Raw genomic sequence first — 19,554 nt, forward strand, 5'->3', positions numbered from 1 at the left:
AGATGTATACAAACAATTGTTCTCCCTCTGACCCTTATCGTCAAGTGAGATGTAACTACCTGGTAATAAATATACATCTCGATTCAATGTTATTGGCCTTTGACCTTGGTTGTTTGACTAGTGGGCGAACTGTGTTGCGTCATAAGAAGAGAATTGAATCGCAAACATGCATAGGAGGGGGAAGAGAAATCTTCAATCTTCTTAATGTATTCAGCTGTTTGCTGACAACATAAAGTCCACTATAGTCTATTCATTTGTTGTTTTTCACGAGAAATGAGGGGTATTTTGATCGGTGTTCATTATAGATGCCTGTTGCTAGTAGCCAGAGTTGGGGTGTAGACAATATGTACTGCAGAGCTGTCTCTTCTGCAGCTGGTACTGATGATTTTAATTTACTTCTTTTGTAGTTTATGGATGGACAGTATAGAAGAATGTGTTCCAGATCTTCATCATGATTACACCACAGACAAGTAGGATTATCAGAAATGTGAAATCGGTGTAGGTACAATTGAGTGACAATGTGACCTGTTCTGGCTCTTGTTAAAAATGTTTGAACATGTCTGGGCAAGTTTTTGTACATTTCCAGGTCATTTGGTTTCTTTTGTACAGACTGTAAAATTTTTCCTTTGTCAGAAGAAAGCCAATTGTTGATCCATAGGTTTGTAAAATGAGACTTTACGGAAGCAAAGGCATTGGATAGAGATATCACTTGAAGAGGTCTTGGTTGCAAATATGTTGCCTGTTTTGCAATGTTATCGACTTTCTCGTTTCCAGGTATACCACAATGACTAGTATCCATTGAAATGTTATTTTCTTTTGGAGTTTTTTTAAGTTTCTTTAGTTTAGGGGGAAGAGAAAGAATGAAAATAATATCTATGTTCGTAGCTGAGGGGCACTCATGTCAAGAAAATATAAGTTATCATGACATTGTTTAGTCAACAGACGTAGTGGTTAGTAACGGGACGTGTGGAAGATCTTTTTTTTTTTTTATCTTTATTGGGTTATTTTACGACGCTGTATCAACATCTAGATTATTTAGCGTCTGAATGAAATGAGTCCAGGGTCCAGCACTGGAAGTTACCTAGCATTTGCTCGTATTGGACGTGTGGAAGAATATTGTGTTTTAAGACGGAGTGCATCACAACATGATAAGATGAAGTGTTAGGTGTTATGACCTGTGCAACCAAGCCCGTTAGTAGTGATGAGTAACTCGCTCTTAGTCTATCTACTTACTTTTTGCAGGGGTCAAAATCCCTGAATCAAGCTGTATACATCACCCAGAATCTCAATCAGTATTATTACTATTATCATCACAAATTATGGTTCCATTCAATATATTTAAAGGTTATCCTGGACTTTCTTTTTCATCATCTTCTTATTGTGTCCTCCTTTCGGAAGGAAGATTCCAAATATGTCTCCATTCGTCTCTGTCTTCCCAAGCCTTTTTCCTGTTTATTTCAACCCACTTGTATCCCCGTTCTTGTAAGTTCTTCTGAATTTGATCTATACATCTTTCGCGTGGTCTTCCCATTAGTAGTCTTCCTTTCACTTTTAAATTTAATATTCTCTTTGGCTGCCTTTCCCTTTCCATTCTGTTAAGGTGCCTAAACCATTGTAATCTCTTATTTTCTAATTGTGTTAATTTTTAAACATTCAGTGTTTCTCTGATTATGTCGTTTCGTATCCTGTCTCTTCAAGTCTTCTGTACATTATCTCGCAGAGTTTTCATCTCTGAGGCTTGAATTCTGCTCAGATATTTTTTGGTGTATGTCCCGGTTTCTGAAGCATATGTTCAAACTGGCTTGAAATATGTTTTATAATTGCCATTTTGCTCTTTACGGGTACATCTTTATTTCAAATTAAATGTTTTATTAAATTGAATATATTTGAACTTCTGTATTCTTTTGCCAATTTCATGCTGTATTGTTCCATTTTCAGCATGATCTTTCTAGACAGCACAGTAATTTTATATAATTTTTTCTGTAGAACTTAATTTCAATTTGTGTAAAACAGCAGTTCTTAAACTTAAAGAGTTCGAGGACCCCCTTCATATGATATGCATTTTGCCGGACTTCTTAACACGTTAATTTTACTAATATGTTTTCGCGGGATATCAGCTGAGTTAAAATTTTGGAATGTTCCAAGCTTTCAACTGCTATCTCTGCAGCCATCTTCAGGGAAGTGATGTTTGGACAGAAAGTCGTAGGTTATATAGATGTTAGGCTGTCTCAGGTGATACAGAATTGGTTGGCGGATCGGCCAATCCGGGGCCGGGAATTATCATCCCTCGTAAGCTCTGCCCCTCCCAGGATTCCTGTGTGAAGTTTGGCGGGTGGCGAGTCCTGTTCCCCGGTTGGAATCGGTTGCTGTCGTGACCTTGATTGTAAGAGGGCCTAAGCTGGTCCAAGGCCGGTGTCATTGCCTGACTGAGCTGTAGTCTACCGTCCCTGTTAAAGTTGTTTTTCTCCAGCTTAATCTCTATGGCCTCCTTGATTGTACGTTCCCAGTAGCGGCTTGATTTGTTAATGACCTAATACATTAATTTTATATTTTTGTTTAGCAGAAGGTAAGAAACTCTCACCTGTGCAGACAATCGTCATTAATGGCAATATGGATGTAGTTCTGTGTGCCCACCGTTTTTACCCCCAAAGAAATAACCCTGGTATTCATTTCTGTTAGAGTAGAAAAAAATCAATATAAAGACAAAAATAATAAAATATTAATAAGTCTAACTTACCTTTGATCCGCGACTTCTCTTTGCTCCTTAATGTCTGCCTATGGGCTACAGGCCATAGTTTGGGTGGCTCTGCTGTGCACAGTCATTGTCACAATCTGGTCACTCATTGCTGATATAAACATTTACAGAGTTAAATAAAGCTGCTGATATTTACTGATGTTATCAACTGACTGTGGTTGGACATGACTGATACCGAATATTCTACATAAATGCCTGCTTGTTTGCATAAACAGAGTTTACTGCCCTGCTCTGAAAATTCCATCTAGTTTGACTAGGACACAGCAGTTGTCAACCACACACTCCTTGAAGTAAATCTGTTCTCTTACTTGATACAGAGAAAAAAGCAGAGAATGCTGACAGAAAAAAACCTTATCGATGTGATGTTAGAAAACATTTGTTGCGTTATAATATCAAGTTGGTGTGTAGCAATGTATGTAGTGCTGAGCAAAGGGGTAAATATTTCTTACTAATTTTTTAACTCCATTTTGTGAATCCTGTATTACAGAAGCACCATCATAAGCTTAGGACATCGACTTGTCTTTCAGGTTGTATGGTTCTAATGCTTATAGAACTGGTTTCTGGTAGGTACACAGGGGTCCAGTTTAATTTATAAACATGAAGTCCATAATATGTTTCACTAAAAGAGCACTTCATTGAGGACACCACTATCAACAAACAGATAAAATAAAAAGATAATCCTGTTTATTTCCAACATTTCTGTCCTCCTTGTACTCTCTAAGATCCTGTATTATTTTTCTTCAGCCAGGGAATGTTAAATTATCGACACAAATATGTGTATCTTTCTATCTAAAACTTTGGGCCAATTAGATGATCTGTAAGAGGACTATCATACATTTATTTGTCCAAATTACCATTATCCAATGCCTTTGAGATGACTGTGATGTCAGAAATCTCAATTTTAAGGAAACCAACACACTTACAAAGCTTCACATGATGATTAACTTGTGCCGAATGCATTGTTAACTCGTTCATTACTAAACAAAAAAGTTAAATGACTAACATATGGCAGGAACCACAGTGGACACAAAACAACTATGAACACAGGACGAAGCTCAGTGCAGTCGTTCTACTTACTTATTTATTTATGGCTTTTAAGGAACATGGCGGTTCATTGCCGACCTTATATGGCTTTAAAGGAACCTGGAGATTCATTGCCACCCTTACATAAGCTCGCCATCAGTCCCTACTCTGTGCAAGATTAATCAAGTCTCTATCATCATATCCCACCTCCCTCAAATCCATTTTAATATTATCCTCCCATCTACGTCTTATCAGGAATACTGAACAGATGAACGAAATATGTAGAACAGTTATATGAGACAGGAAATCGTCTAGATGACTTGGCTATAAAAGACGAAAAAGGGTTTTCTATTTTAAGGGAAGAAGTTGAACTAAACTTAGAGAAATGAAGAATGGGAAATCAACAGGACTTGATGGAAACCCCACTGAATTAGTGAAATACTTGGGTGAAGACAAAAAGGAAATTCTATCACTATGTAACGAAATAATGAGAAAGGTGACTGGTCTGAAGATTTTATGGAGATAGTGTTGCTTCCAATACCGAAGAAAAATAATGCCAAGAAATGTAACTAATTCAGGACTATCAGCCAGATATCACATTCGGTGAAGATTCTTCTGCGAATACTGAATCGATGTTTATATTCTAAGATGGAAGAACAGTTAGAAGAAGAGCAGTTTGGCTTCAGGAAGGGAAAAGGTACGAGAGATGCAACTGGACTTCTATAAACAATTGGCGAAAGATATCTAGAGAAAAATAAGGAAGTGTATGTAGTATCTGTGGATCTAGAAAAAGCGTTTGACAGAGTGGATTGGAATAAATTGATTGGGATCCTAAAGAAAATTGGCGTGGATTGGAAAGAGAGGAGGCTGTTCAGTAACCTTTATATGAAACGAGTCAAAGTGAGGATAGGAGAAGAAATGTCAGAAGGAAGTGAAATAGGGAGAGAAGTACAAGGATGCCCTTTATCACCTACCCTGTTCAACATCTACTTGGAGCATTTAGTGAACAACTGTTTTCAGAACATGGGAGGAGTGGTAGTAGAAGAAAGAAGAATAAAGGGTATAAAATTTGCTGATGATATGGCGTTGTTAGCAGAAGAGGAGATGATACTAAAGGATTTGCTACTGGAGCTAAATAACAGCTGTGAGCAGTATGGAGTGAAGATAAATGCCAACAAAACGAAGACCATGGTCATAGGAAGAAAAGTAAAGAAGGTAAACTTGCGAATTCTGAGAAGGTAAAGCAAGTGGACAGCTTCAAATACTTGGGGTATACTATAAGCAGTAACATGAGCTGCTGCCAGGAAGTCAAAAAAAGAATAGCAATGGCAAAGGGAGCTTTTGATAGAAAAAGGAGCATCCTCTGCGGACCTCTGGAGAAAGAACTAAGGAAGAGATAAGTAAAGTGCTTTGTGTGGAGTGTAGAATTGTATGGGGCAGAAACATGGACATTACGACGAAATGAAGAGAAGCGAATAGAAGCATTTGAAATGTGAATATAGAGAAGGATGGAAACAGAATAAGAAATGAAGCTGTGTTGGAAAGAGTGGATGAAGAAAGAATGATGATGAAACTGATTAGAAAGAGGAAAAGGAATTGGCTGGATCATTGGTTGAGAAGAAATTGCCTTCTGAAGGATGCACTGGAAGGAATGGTGAATGGGAGAAGAGTTCAGGGCAGAAGAAGATATCAGATGATAGACGACATTAAGATATATGAATCATATGATGAGACAAAGAGGAAGGTAGAAAATAGGAATGACTGGAGAATGCTGAGTTTGCAGTGCCCTTGGGCAGAACACTATGAATGAATGAATGTACGTCTTTGCCTCCCCAAAGGTCTTTTTCCCTCCGGCCTCCCAACTAACACTCTATTGCACTATTATCTGCACTGATAAATGAACGAGCTGGCTCATTGTGACGACATTCTTTCAATTGTACCACAATTCAAACCCCACAGCTTTGCAATTAAAGAGTCAGGACATAGCATCTGCCCTTGAAGTTACGATAAAATATGAACACCGTGTTCTGCCAGTCCAATATAGGAAGTTGCACGCAAGTTATGAAGTTTTGTAGTAGGGCGTCTTAACTTCTTTAGTTAATAAAGTACTGTCTTGTTTGTTGCGTTTACGGTAAATATCATGTAATATTAATGAAAAGGATTCTTTTTATTGTAAGTATATTATGTGGAGTTCATATTTTTTATCAGTTATCTTGAAATTAGAACTATCACTTTCTATAGTCCCAACGCTGTTATTTCCGGCGTGACTCCGCCTCTTTGCTTACGCCTTAGAAAGAGAAGGCTCTATAAAGTCTAGGTAGGTAGTATCGTTCGCCATTTTTGTTCTTACGTTGCCGAGCTACCATACTAGGAATCTATTCGCCACACCGTTAAACATTATCATGTCGTAGCTCCTATGATAGTAAATCAAACGCAATGTAATTCAGCAAATAATTGAGAGGCAAATAACGTCTTCATGTGCTTTCTGCGAACGCCAACAAAAGAGCTAAAATGGCGGGCGATTATATTAAGTATTTATCGAGCCTTAAGAAATGAATCAGCGAATCACAATACGCACACGTTTAAATGTAGCCGATCTGCAACGCGATTGGCTGCCGGAAATTAGAGTGACGGGACTATAACTCTATTTAAGTTAGGTATGTTTTGTGCTTAGCTAAAATGGCGCTGTTACTGTTTTGCCTATCGGATATTCTGCCACGGTGGAACAGACAGAAGCAACTGTCTTCTCTCTTTCACTTCATCATCACTATCAGCAACAGCTTTAGTTAGAGAACAAATACATGCTCATAGTGTTGTTTTGTGTCCTGTGTAAGAGGAACAGAAGACAAACAAGGGGCCAATAATGTCTCATGTGCGATTTATAGACTGTCACGTTACAGAAAGCTGGAAATACAATATTTACAAACACGTGCTGCTAACTGTATACAGTATGTATATATATAACTGTTCCCCACGGAACAAGAACAGAGTCTTCATATTGTTTGCTCTAGTAACTCACTGCTAAGGTTATACCCATACGCACCTCCTTATATTGCAGAGAATATGTAATTGAATTATATGTGGTAATGAGGCACCTGATATCTAATAAAACTATCTGCAATATCAAAATCCTCTTCACGTGGCCCAAGTTATAAGTGACCCTATATTTACAGAGTAACTATTACACTTCTGTTACCACCACAAACTGAGCCATTTCGAATAGGATGATATCACAGTATTGACCCCTCTGCTATCCATTGTTCATATGGGTTGAACCTGATGTGGAATATGCAGCAGAGTATAACATGATTCGAGTCCTGCTGATATTAAAACTGATTTTAAAATAACGTATAGATCATTATGACACAAACCTAATTACTGATGACGATTTCTTAGCATTGTTTTACAAGTTTCATCCAGTATTTAGTTCGTGCATGCTCTATTATTGTGCTAGATTAGATCATTTTGTATACATATTAGAGATAATGCCTCTTTTACAGCAATATGTAACTCAATAAACAAACGTCCAAACGTCTCCTGCAACACTCTGAGAATAAATTGGTATGTCATAACATACATACTTTTGGGACACCGACAAATCAGTTACATTTCATCCCAAATTTTTTGTTTCAGATATTCAAACTGCTGAATAAAAAAGGTAATTTTAAAAGTAAAACCATTAATTTTATGAACGATAGACGTATTTTTTCATTTAAACATTTGTTTTGTTATTGACATTAAAATATGACAGGTATTTCATAAAACCACCGATTAAAATCAACATTCGTTCTTGATGTTCCATCCATGAACATCATTGTGATGTTGATTATTTACGATATAATAATTCAGACACAGGTTCAACTCACTGCTCTGAGCAAACAGTTGAACAGCGCCTATATCATTTCTCTAACAAACTACTGTCACAGCAACACAAGTGATATGCTTCATAAACGAGTCGCCCACACAGCTGTTTAGCTTTCCTCACTGGAACCAACGTGCACTCAGGCCAACAAAATTCATACTAATGTGCCATCCTCAACAAAGACTAGCTCAACTCTCAAAGATTCACTCCATCTGGAATCTATTTCTCATATTCAACTGTAAAAGTAGTGCCTTCTAATGAAGTTTGGAAAGAAAGGTTCCCTCCCCCTTAATGGCAGGAAGGTTGCAATCTGTTCCATGTCAGAGGAATTAATGCAAAGAAATCTGATGAGCTCATGGGTTGGAAGATACAAGCATATTCGCATTGGATTAAAAATGGAAGACTCATCTCGCAATCTCCTATCCTTTGAGAGACTCTGAAATTGAAGTCCCTCATCTCGTAAGCTAGTCATCATTCCTCGATGTTACCAGCAGCTGTAAGCATGGCACTGTTACCATTGGGAATCTGAAAGATTTGAGATTTTCACGTTTTAGTTTTTTTAATAACACATTTTAAAAAATAAAATATAACTTCATAGCAAATGCAGTTTCAGTTCATTAACTTCCTTCTGAGGAAAGTAAAGATATTCACTGAAAAATAAGACAGATCTATGTAATACTTATGTAGGCATATTACCTTCTTTAAGTTGTGTTGAATTAAAATTATTTCAAGCAATTGGATTTTAAATAAGTACACAACTAACAATTCTTGCAATAATAGGTTAGTAGACCTGATTAGCAAACAGTAGATTACTATATGTTGTAAGGTTTCCTGGTTTCCATCTTCCATGACAGAAAAATGTCATTCGCACATTGTATACTGATGGTGACTCTTTCTCACATTGTCCCTGTCAACAACAACATACTTTATTTAACGACGCTCGCAACTGCAGAGGTTATATCAGTGTCGCCGGATGTGCCGGAATTTTGTCTCGCAGGAGTTCTTTTACATGCCAGTAAATCTATTGACATGAGCCTGTCACATTTAAGCACACTTAAATGCCATCGACCTGGCCCGGGATCGAACCCGCAACCTTGGGCATAGAAGGCCAGCGCTATACCAACTCGCCAACCAGGTCGACGTCCCTGTCAATCTTCCACTACTAGTAATATGAGAAACTATTCTCTATGAAATCAATATATTTCAGGACAGTAAACTTGGTCTGAAGGTATTGCCTTCAGCATCTAACATCACTCTAATTTGAGGTTCAGGGCTTTCCTTCGTAAAATCAACAGTAACTTCCTGGACTGAACAAGAGAAGAAAGTTTACTCTTTCTAGGCAACAACGAAAGGCTATTATCATAGATCATATGCATGGAGAGAGATCTCAGCCAAGCTCATCAGGTTGATCATGAAAAGAGAACCATTTATGAACCTTCTATACCCTTCTTAGAGCCAAGTATAACATCCCTCTCTTCAATTGGTCAGTGATAAGTTTACTTTTTGCTGCTCCGGATTCTTTACCAAAATTTACATATAATTTTTTTATACAATACCATCTTTTGAAATTGAAAAAAAATTATCGCCCAAATTCTTAAAGATTCCCTGCAGATTACACAATTTCATTTATACCGCTCAGAAGGTCTTAATTAAGAATATTCCATATGCTAATTTTAACTAAAATCTTTTATTTATAAGTTTAATTTTAAGGTTATCTTTCAAGATTTTATTTTATAATTGATATCAATCGTGCTTAATTATTACAATTTATTTTTATAACAATATTAATCTTTAATTCATTTTATTTGCTATTAATTTTCAGATCCTCTTGGTCATCCTTAATTAAGGCTGGACGATTTATTTTTCTTTAAATCTCTCTCTTTCTCAAAAGTTTTAGTTCCATTTGAATGCATGTGGCCATATGTGTGTGAATCGTGTGCAACCTTCAAAGACATTGCCATATATGGTTATGTATGTTAAGGCTGTGTAGGCGCAGATGAGCTGTAGTCTAATTCACAGTGATATAGGTACATTTAAAAATGAGTAATTATAAATATTCGAAATCGAACTAAAATTCATTTTAACTTCTTTACTCAGAATGACCTCTGAAATAGGTCCCAAAAATCACGCTGATTAATTTCCTTGAAACATCATAAAAAAATCGACTGTTTTCCCTATTTCCAATGCAGTACTATTTAAAGACAGATGGCACAGCAGCAAGAATTAACAAAGAACGTGCGTTGGTTCCAGCATGTACCCTTTACCAGTAATTATACACAACTGCACACGAGGCAATACACTTCGAAACTAGTTTAAAATATTTTATCTGCCCTTCCCCAACTCACGCACACATCCACACATACACACACGCATGCACACAAATATATATATGTATATATACTCAATGCAAAATGCATTGTTACAAGTTTTTATACATAGTTTTAATAACCCATGATACATAATGGGTGGATATTTAAAACCTTAACACTGTCCTACATTTACATATAGTAATACATGGCGAATATCATCTGAGAGAGTTGCTGCACTATATACACATCACAACTTCACTCCTCCTGGATAGGTATGAATGGTGTAAAACAAGCTTTTGAGATATCAACAGAAACGAAACGTGAACGTGCTGGAAACAAGACTTTTGATAAATCATGTACGAGACTGTAGGACTTAAAAAGCTTACAAAAGAAAAATTTATGGGCCTACATGGTCAGACATTAAAATAAATACACAGGGTGCAGAAAAATCCGACCTACATACTTAGTGAGGTAGTAGATATGGTCAAGGCAAATAATTTTAACAATAAATCCATGTCCAAAAATTTCACTCTTTATCTCAAGGGTACATCTAAGTTAACTGTACAGTGTGATTGAGGCAATTGTATGGTAGGCCGTGATTAATTAAATGAGGAATGAATTCCAATTTCTCGTAATAAACCTGGAAATTGTAAAACGAGAACAAGTATACCATATTTAAAAAAAATAACGAGAAAAAATACAGCATGCTCACATACTCTGTTCAAACTGGAATCCACCAGCTTAAGTATACTGATGCATCACGTATTGGTAAACTTCGAACATTTCTGGCATTTGCCTAAAGAATTCTATACTAGCAACAACAATCTTCGCCATTTTCTCTCAATCCCTATGAAGTCTGTCTGATAAAACTTGTACATTGGTGAACTTCAACCGAACACAAGCAGCATGTCTGTTTGTTTTCAACCCATATAGAAGGCTACTTTGGCACATAAGCAAAACAAGGTTAAACTTAAATGTTCTTCTGAATCAGTGTATTTAAAAGGACACTGCCTGTTTTGACTTTTACATACGAAAGGTGACTTTCCGGAAATGAGTTTATTGCTATTCCTTTGCCTCCCATCTATTACGTCATGAAGTATGCTTGTTGGTCAAATTCTTCTAAACCATGCTTATGTACTATACAAGAGTTTTAAAAATTAAAGCACAATTGCAATTAAAACTGAATGGAGGGATTTTTGACAAAAAAAACTAATCAGACATGTCAAACCTAGTATTTATATAGGCTACACAATATTTTTACGACTATTGTTGTGCGAGTTATAACATCATCAAGAACATTTTTAAATGGCACCCTACAGTTTTTCAATATCATCTGAAAGAGTATATTTTTTATGTAATATTTCATTTGTTTTATACAAAAACACTATGGTTATGATTACTGTGATAATAATTTTATTGTTGATACATTTTTTTAGTCCTTGTGTTAATGGAAGCAGTTTCATTGATGAAATCAACATTAAACATGATTCTTCATTCTTCATTTTTAAATTTATCATTGTTCCATAGCCTATTCTCTCCGCAAATCATATTGTATTTTATTTTTAATTTAATCTCTATTTTGTATTCTGCATCCTAGTGGTCAGCCGTAGATGTAGGCCAGATGTCCCAAATTGTGGAATTAGTAGTAGCACTTTTAACACTTATATAATCACTGATTTACTTTACAACTTCTTTACTGTGTTAACTTTTTTGGAAATTACTGGCTGACTTGTTTCGAAGTGTTATCCTTCATGTTAACATTTTAGGAAATAATCAGTGATTATATAAGTTAAGTGTTAAAAGTGTATATAGAACAATGAAGAATCAAGACGAAAGAAGTCATTTAATACATATGAAGGATAACACTTTGAAACTAGTCAGCCAGATAATTTCCTACAAACTTAACACAGTAAAGAAGTTGTAAAGTAAATCAGTGACGAGAAAACATGATGTCCTTAACAGAAAATAAAAGAACTGAGATTCTGATGATGATAGGATTTGGTGACAGAAGACGAACCCAATAAGAGATATGCACACTTTTTAACGAAACTGAACCAACTTGGCCACCTATTTCTAAGTCAACTGTAGAAAAGAAGACAAATTCAGAGAACATCTTGTTTCATGTTGATTTTATCAATAAAATTCTTTTCATAACACAAGGAATAACAAAATGTATCAACAATAAAATTGCTACCATACTAAGCACAATCATAATGCTTCTGTATAAAAACTATAGGTTGCCATTTAAAAATGTTCTCGATGACATCATAACTTACACAACAATAGTCACAAAAATATTTTGTTTCGATAAAAATATTCCTTTCTAAATAAAAGGTTTGACGTGTCTAAGCTTTTTGTCCCAAAACACCTCATTTGATTTCAATTGCAATTATACGTTATTTTTGAAACACCTTGTATATACAGGAACATACAAAAATACTGTATTATATGCTAGCCTCTAACACTATTACATCACAGATGCTGTTGCAATTGATGCAGTCAATAAATCAAATGATGCACCTGTCAAAGACTATTTTCTATTTTCTATCAATGACTGGCCACCTACACCCACAAGCTGGGTATCTGTCCCTGTTATTTAAGCTATTATAATTTGGTATGAGTTTTACTCAGATACTGTTTCCAGTTTGCATGCAAATTAAAATACTGGTTCACATTTGAACCGACAGATCACAATGCAAATGTGTTTGGAATATGAATGTTCCCTTAAAAATCATGCTTATGCATTTTATAAGTTTCCAGGTCAACATGATTGCAATAGGCACACTGTGTAGCACTGTGGCAGACTCACAGAAGCCAACAAAATCAGCATAGGTTTCTGGGATTCTTATTTTAAACAGAGAATTGAGTCACTCTCTAACACAATAAGTGGAGAAACTAGGGAAAATAGGCTGGAAGCATCTTTCCCACTCACCATACAGTCCAGATCTGGTTCCATATAAATTGTTTCATAAGAGATTATATGCGAGGCTACAACTTTAAGATCAACAAATGTCTAATACACTGTGCATTATTGCCTGTGGTATGTTGGAAAAGTATTATTCTCAAATGGAATTTTTAAACTTGTGTGTCAATTGGAATAGTGGTTTGGTGAAGAAGCAGAGAAAATATATTATTTACTCAATACTATTAAGTTCATGGAAAAATAATACATTCTATTGCTTAGCAACAAAATGTTACATTCATACTGTATACTGCCTCAGCTTTTTCAGCCTATATCTTTAAATTTTGATGCAATAAAATTTCAATACAACAAAAATTACTGAGCACTCATCTAATTTCACTGAGCAGACTGATAAGCTATAAAATATTTACTTAATAAAAATTCATGCACAATGTGAAACATAACTAATCCATAGGAAAAAAAAAAAAGAGTTGATGAAATGAACTGTAACATTACATCTGATCAGACTGTGAAACCTAAAACTGAAGGAACAAAATAATTTTCGATAGAATGCGTTTTCATTTCAAATTTAGTTTACACCATTCATACACTGAAAAGCAAAAACATATCTAAATTAAAAGTTAAGTAGTGGGACTGAGGTCCATCTGGAATGCTGTAAAATGGAATGCTTCGATATCACTTGCACTGCTTGCCTCGCTGCAGACTTATAGAATAATAATACACTAATACATACATCGAATGTTGCAACTTTGAACTATAGACGACACAGCCAGCATGGCACCCCTGGCTGCAAGTTAGAGAATTTATGTGACTTGAAAATGATCGACAAACAGGTGTTGGCTGCACTTCACGACTCAGACAACTATACTTACTAATTCGAAAAGTTGCATGTAATGTATATCTAGGAAGTGTGTAGGCCTACTAAAAGTGATTTGTTATTCGACTGTTTAGTTTAAATCAGTTTTTCGTTTGCTGTTCTGAGATTCACCACGTTCATTCTTCAGAAACTGATGCAGACTATACAGGAATGATATAAATGAAGCAGACATCGGTATTTTAGGAATGTCATCTCTGAATGAAAACGAAGTAAAATTCTCATAGATATAGTGGCCCTGAAACTACTTATTGTTGTGCTATGGATGTTCTAAATCTGCATCCTGATTTTAAACGTTCAGTAGAGTTGGTGGCTTTCTGTAATGAATATATTGTTAACCAATGCCGAGTTCTTGGCAATAAAGCCATTAACTTTACTCTCTTTCTCTTCAATACAGGAAAGTAGCAAAAAGTATAACTGTTTTAATGTAGGCACCATATTTTTATGTTATGGTGGTTATATTACTTACATATCCCCCCCACCCTTCCAAACTCTGTTACGAATATACATTTTACTGATTTACATAAAATAGAGAAAATTATTTACAATGCTATCTTTTGATTGATTTTATTAGATTTAATGCTACTTTCCTTTCTACCAAATGATAACAGTGAATAAATCTGATTTCTGTATTTACCCCTGGCTTTCTGCATCCAACAAGTAGGCCTATAGTAGAATCCTTCATATCCAGCAACTATGAGACAAAGCCAGTGCCAGATAACTGATTTTGCCAGTTAACTGGAAATTAATTTTATAGGTAATTTAAAGACATACTGGTATATTTGTGCAGAGGTGGCACCAGCTTGCAACTGCTCTTTCCAAATCTACCTAGATCTCTAACTGGCTATCTCAGAAGCTTTAGGGACTGAGGCTGTGAATTAGCTGATATGCCCTTTGTTGAGAAGGCAAGAAAGTATGTATTACTTACGTAATAGCTATTTGTGCACGCAAAAGTATCACATAACATCGGCATTTTGTAATAATGTATACTGCATGTCTACCATATTTATAGCATATAACACAAATCTGTGGAGCAAACACAAATTTTCGCCCACTTTCTGATGCAATCTATAAGGCTGTTTTTTGTTTTGCTTATGCACACATGGATAATACTATCATCTAGCAGTCATAGCTTCAGGTGCCTCATTTAAAAACATTGGTCGCTACTTCAGTCTGTAACTTACTTACAGACTCTTCCTCGGGTTCTCATTTTTATTTTTCTTAATCAAAAGTGCAGTTATTTTGGAATTGCTGGTTATATGGGTGTTGGATACGAGAGATTCCACTGTATATTGATAAGCTTATCACCCTGATCCGAATTGGTGCAACAGAATACATATCAGTAGCAAAACTCTTAAGAGGTTTAACCTGCCCAAAAAATTTGAGTTATTATATCCAGTAACAGTAGTCCTATAAGTTCGTAATAACGACGTATCACAACACTTGGTTTCACTCCCATCCTTCCATATAATATTAACTTCACTAGTGGCAGTCATTCCAGTATGTAGAGTTCAGTGTGAGGCTTGTGGCAAAAGTCTCTAAAGGCATGGCTACGACCTTGATTTGCAAGCTTGAGGGGGACCAGGGAGGAGATATCAATTCGCCACATCTCCGTAAAAAGCAAGGCAGTCTTCCGTGACAATAACACATCGTGCTATATTGGTGTTCTATGAATGTGTTGCAATGCTGAATGTTAGTTTAATCAAAAGTGCATATGTGTGTGTATTACATATTAAGTAAACAACATTAAAGACAGCCATGACCGTTAATAAGGTCGGTTGGTTGGTTGATTGGTAGCCAATGCTCTGGTATCATGACAATGAAGCCATCAGTTGTCTTGCAGTCCAGTATTTTTCTGTGATGTTGAGATAAACAGGCAAAGCTTTGCAATTTTCCAGGTGGAGCTTATCCATGATTATGTCCTTTCCACATAACACACAACAGGGTGAGAGGAAGATGCCGATTCTATATAAATGAGCTGCCAAACAATCATGCCCGCTCAGAAGGCGGAAGGCTGCCACTGCTGAATTTCTTATGTTTGAATTTTGAAGGAGGGGTTCCCATGATTTATCTTTAGCTGATTCCTTTCTCCTCTTCAAAAATTTTGATTTGTATTGGAATTTTTTTATTGAATTTAACAGAAATAAAAGATTTCTAATGATTAATAAGGTCAATGAAAAGTTTTGACTCTTACTGTATTGGCTTGATGCAGAAGCATTTCTAGACACTACTTTTATTAAGAAAAAATATTTAATTATATGCCCTCTATCACATCTGGAAATTAATAACAATTATTTTGAAACACCTTGTATATATCAGAGAAATTATATACGCCACAGCATACCATGCATAAAGATTTTCACATCCAGTCTGCACAATAATTAATATAAATTTTGATCAATATTTATTTATACATACTCCATATCATTATGGATAGAGAAAAATGAGTTTACTTTAGAGTTGTAAAGAAATGTATGACATTAGTGATGAAAACTATCATAACCAACAAAGATGGGAAGAAATCAGAAAATTTATATTCTAGTAAATTAGCAAGCTACATGAAATTTGGTAACTGATATGGAAATACTGAAAGAATTTTGTTTTATCTTCTCAAAAATCTGGAAATGAATTATGAAATTCACCATATCTCGTTGTCATTTATGGGGTGAATCCATACTTTTTTTTGTGTGTTCTTCTAATGATGCTTCCATACAAGTACTGCTTCTTCTGAGTTGTCTTCTATCATGCTGAATTGTATTCCACTGTTTACTAACAACAGCTGTCAAATTTTATGATCTGACTGATGTAATAGTGTTTAGCAGACCAACATCTGAAGGTGATGTGTCGGAACAGAACAAACAGGCAAGATGGACCACTATCAAGTTACATTTTGATCCTGAACAATAATAACTGTTGTATTGCCACCAGACCCAAAAGATGCAGGTTATCATTCTAATTTATATACATGTGTTACCACTGATGTTGATTTCTTGAAGCGTTAGTGACAACATAAAATGCACATGGTCAAATTAGTTTAAATGAAAATTCGATTTACTATTTAAAGTTATCCACCATCCAACGCCATGTTTGGCCACTATGATATACAGTGATTGTACCATACGAATATAAAATCAATAATTAGAAAGGGATTGGGTTGTGAAGATGATCTGATGATATTTAGTTCCTCACATATTCCATCCTCAGGGTATTGAGCAATGTGGTAGAAGTTGTAGAGACTAGATATCAAACATGGCTGCAAAACCCATAATCCTCTTCATGTGGATAGAGTTTTCATTCACAAATCATATTCCTAAAATAATGATGTCTACTTTTCAAAATAAAGCTACTGGAACACTAGAAATGGCTCTCCTTTGGACGGCTTTCCACTGCTTCTGGGGGGTTACAAGTTCTCATACTCTAATGCAGTCTAAGACTAGGGACCATCACACTCAGGTGATGTGAGATTCAAAGATATTCTGGAGGAAACAGCCCTTGAACTTATACCATCATTTCTATTAACAGTATTTCCTGGAACTATTGGTACAGCCGAATGAACTCACAGCAGAACAATTTTCCTAATGTCTAAAAAAAAATTAGACTTTTGAAGGCAAAATATACCTTTCTCAAGAGAAATGGATGTTACTGTGATATACTGATTATTTCTGTGAATTTCTTTAGGTGTTAATGGTCCATAGCCTGACTTCTGTAAATTTTTAAATTATTAGCACTTTAAATAAGGTGAAAGGGATACTGACAGGTCACTGTCACTTGAAAAGGTGTCTACAAGCTAGTGACACTACCAGGACTTGTGTCCTTCTTGTACCTACTCAACGTATCTTATGGCTTTCATGGAACACTGGAGAAAAATTCTTTCTCTGTCTCTCTCACTTTACTATCCACAACTTAACTCAATGGGGTTAAGCATGCTCTGTATTCTACCTAATCTGTGGTCCATTCTAGATGCGCTTTTATTTTCTCTGGAGAGCCCGCAGGCAAGCACCGCAGCCTTAGGCTTATTGTGCAACTTTCTTACATTTGAATGATTGTTGAAGTCCATTTAGGATCGCTCCTCAAGCGCATGATTCACTGCAAGGTGCCATTATATAGATTCAGCCACAGCATCCAGTTCTGACTGGAGACTGTTCCTCCGCCTGTCTGTGATGTTATTCAAATCAGTGCCATTTTTTTGCAATTCATGAGTCTGAATCTGCTGCATCCTTAACCAGAAGGCCAAGCAGCATCGACTCCACAATCCACCAAGGCACTGTCTATCTGAGGGAGCTACACTCCCCCGATTTAACTGCACTCCGCTTACTGATATGTGCAGCTCCCGCAGACAGACGTCATCTGTAGGCGGATCCTGGAACCACGTCTACCATGTCCTCCTGGTCAACCTGTAATTATTAAAGACGATTAATGAAATGATACTAATGAAGGGGAAATGAGTCCGAGATCTAATGCCGAAACTTACCATGCAGTCTGCTTCGACTGTTTGAAGGGAAACCTCATAAAAAACCCCAACCAGGTAACTTGTCCTGACCTGGATTTGAACCCAGGCCCGCTTGTTTCATGGTCACCAAGTAAAAAAATTCTACTATTACCTTATCATCTCCTTGGCTCTCCATAGTCTTTGTAGTGTAAAATAGCGTCAAAAATAAAATTAAACTAGGGACAGATTAGGTTAATTCTGAGCATTACTGCTCCAGTGGGTATATTTTGCAGAGTTAATTAAACAGCCCTGAAGTCTTTTAAGTCTCAGAAGCTTACAGTACCTCTGTCTCTGATAACTTCTAAGGCCTAATGAATCACATTATGAGGTTACATGCCAGGCAATCTCTTATTCTAGCAACAAGACTTGGCATAATAGATTTCTACCCTGTACATGTAGTTCACAATCCTTAATTCAGTTCTTTTCAGGAATGTTTGAGATTTCAGGTTTTCAAGGTAACTGCACTCTATATGTCGAGCTTTAATTTCTCTGTTTTTTTTAATTATTATAGGTTCTATTCTCAGGGATGTAGGTCTTACCCAGACCTGGCAGGATCGCTCATTCTGATGTGTGCATTTTGCACGTCCACATTTTTCGGATACTTTCAGGGCTCAAGCAACATGACACTGTTTATTGAACCTAGAATGATTCCAAAATTTAACATCAGTACACTACTGAAAAACCTAAAATACTATACACAATTCCCAGACGATCGGTCCTAGAAATTTTTTTGATGTACCCAGAGCAGTGGAAATAATTTCAAATAAACCTCCAGTGTTCCTTTCTCTTGATTTCCTTGCTGTCAGGCGGACCATTTGGCTTTGTGCAGCGTGTTGTACTTTATCGGTTCACCCATCGTTTCATGGCTTCCTCCCAGTCGGTGGCACCCCCTTCATCATCGTCCGTTGTGCGTACATAAGAGTCCTCGTCGTCCTTGAAGCTGTCCTCGTCAGTCAAGCCGCTCACCCGGCGCCTGATGGACTGCAACACAACACATATGCTGCCACAATTCATAAAATGCTTCATTTGTGTATTAAGAAGGCACTTCTCGTTCCAAATTTTAAGCTCTTCAGTAATTATTTAAAATTAACCAGAAATGAATCCAGTCTAGAATGTTCTGTAAAACAAGCTAGAGAAACTTTAGTTTCTAATGTTACAGCTATCATGCCAAAAAATTCCATTACTTCCATCTTATAAGCAAGCATTCTCATGGAGGTAGATAAAGAAGTTAAATGTTTTTCTTTCACCATGTTAATAATGTCAGAAAAAGTGCTTATTACAAATTTTGGCCACTCGACTGCAAGTACGAGGCCGTCCAG

At 36.2% G+C, this 19,554-nt stretch overlaps 1 protein-coding gene across 2 annotated transcripts in view; it reads right to left on the bottom strand.

Moving 5' to 3' along the window:
- Positions 1-6,639: 6,639 nt before the first annotated feature.
- Dyb (Dystrobrevin) overlaps positions 6,640-19,554 on the bottom strand; it is a 112,821-nt gene continuing 99,906 nt past the window's right edge. For both annotated transcript variants that reach the window (XM_069831442.1, XM_069831441.1), the window contains exon 19: positions 6,640-19,216. In XM_069831442.1, the coding sequence (XP_069687543.1) occupies positions 19,076-19,216 (141 nt within the window). In that variant the 3' untranslated portion in view covers positions 6,640-19,075. The remainder of the gene's footprint in view (positions 19,217-19,554) is intronic.

The sequence above is a fragment of the Periplaneta americana genome, chromosome 7 (assembly GCF_040183065.1).
Source record: "Periplaneta americana isolate PAMFEO1 chromosome 7, P.americana_PAMFEO1_priV1, whole genome shotgun sequence".
NCBI classification, from domain to species: Eukaryota; Metazoa; Arthropoda; class Insecta; order Blattodea; family Blattidae; genus Periplaneta; species Periplaneta americana.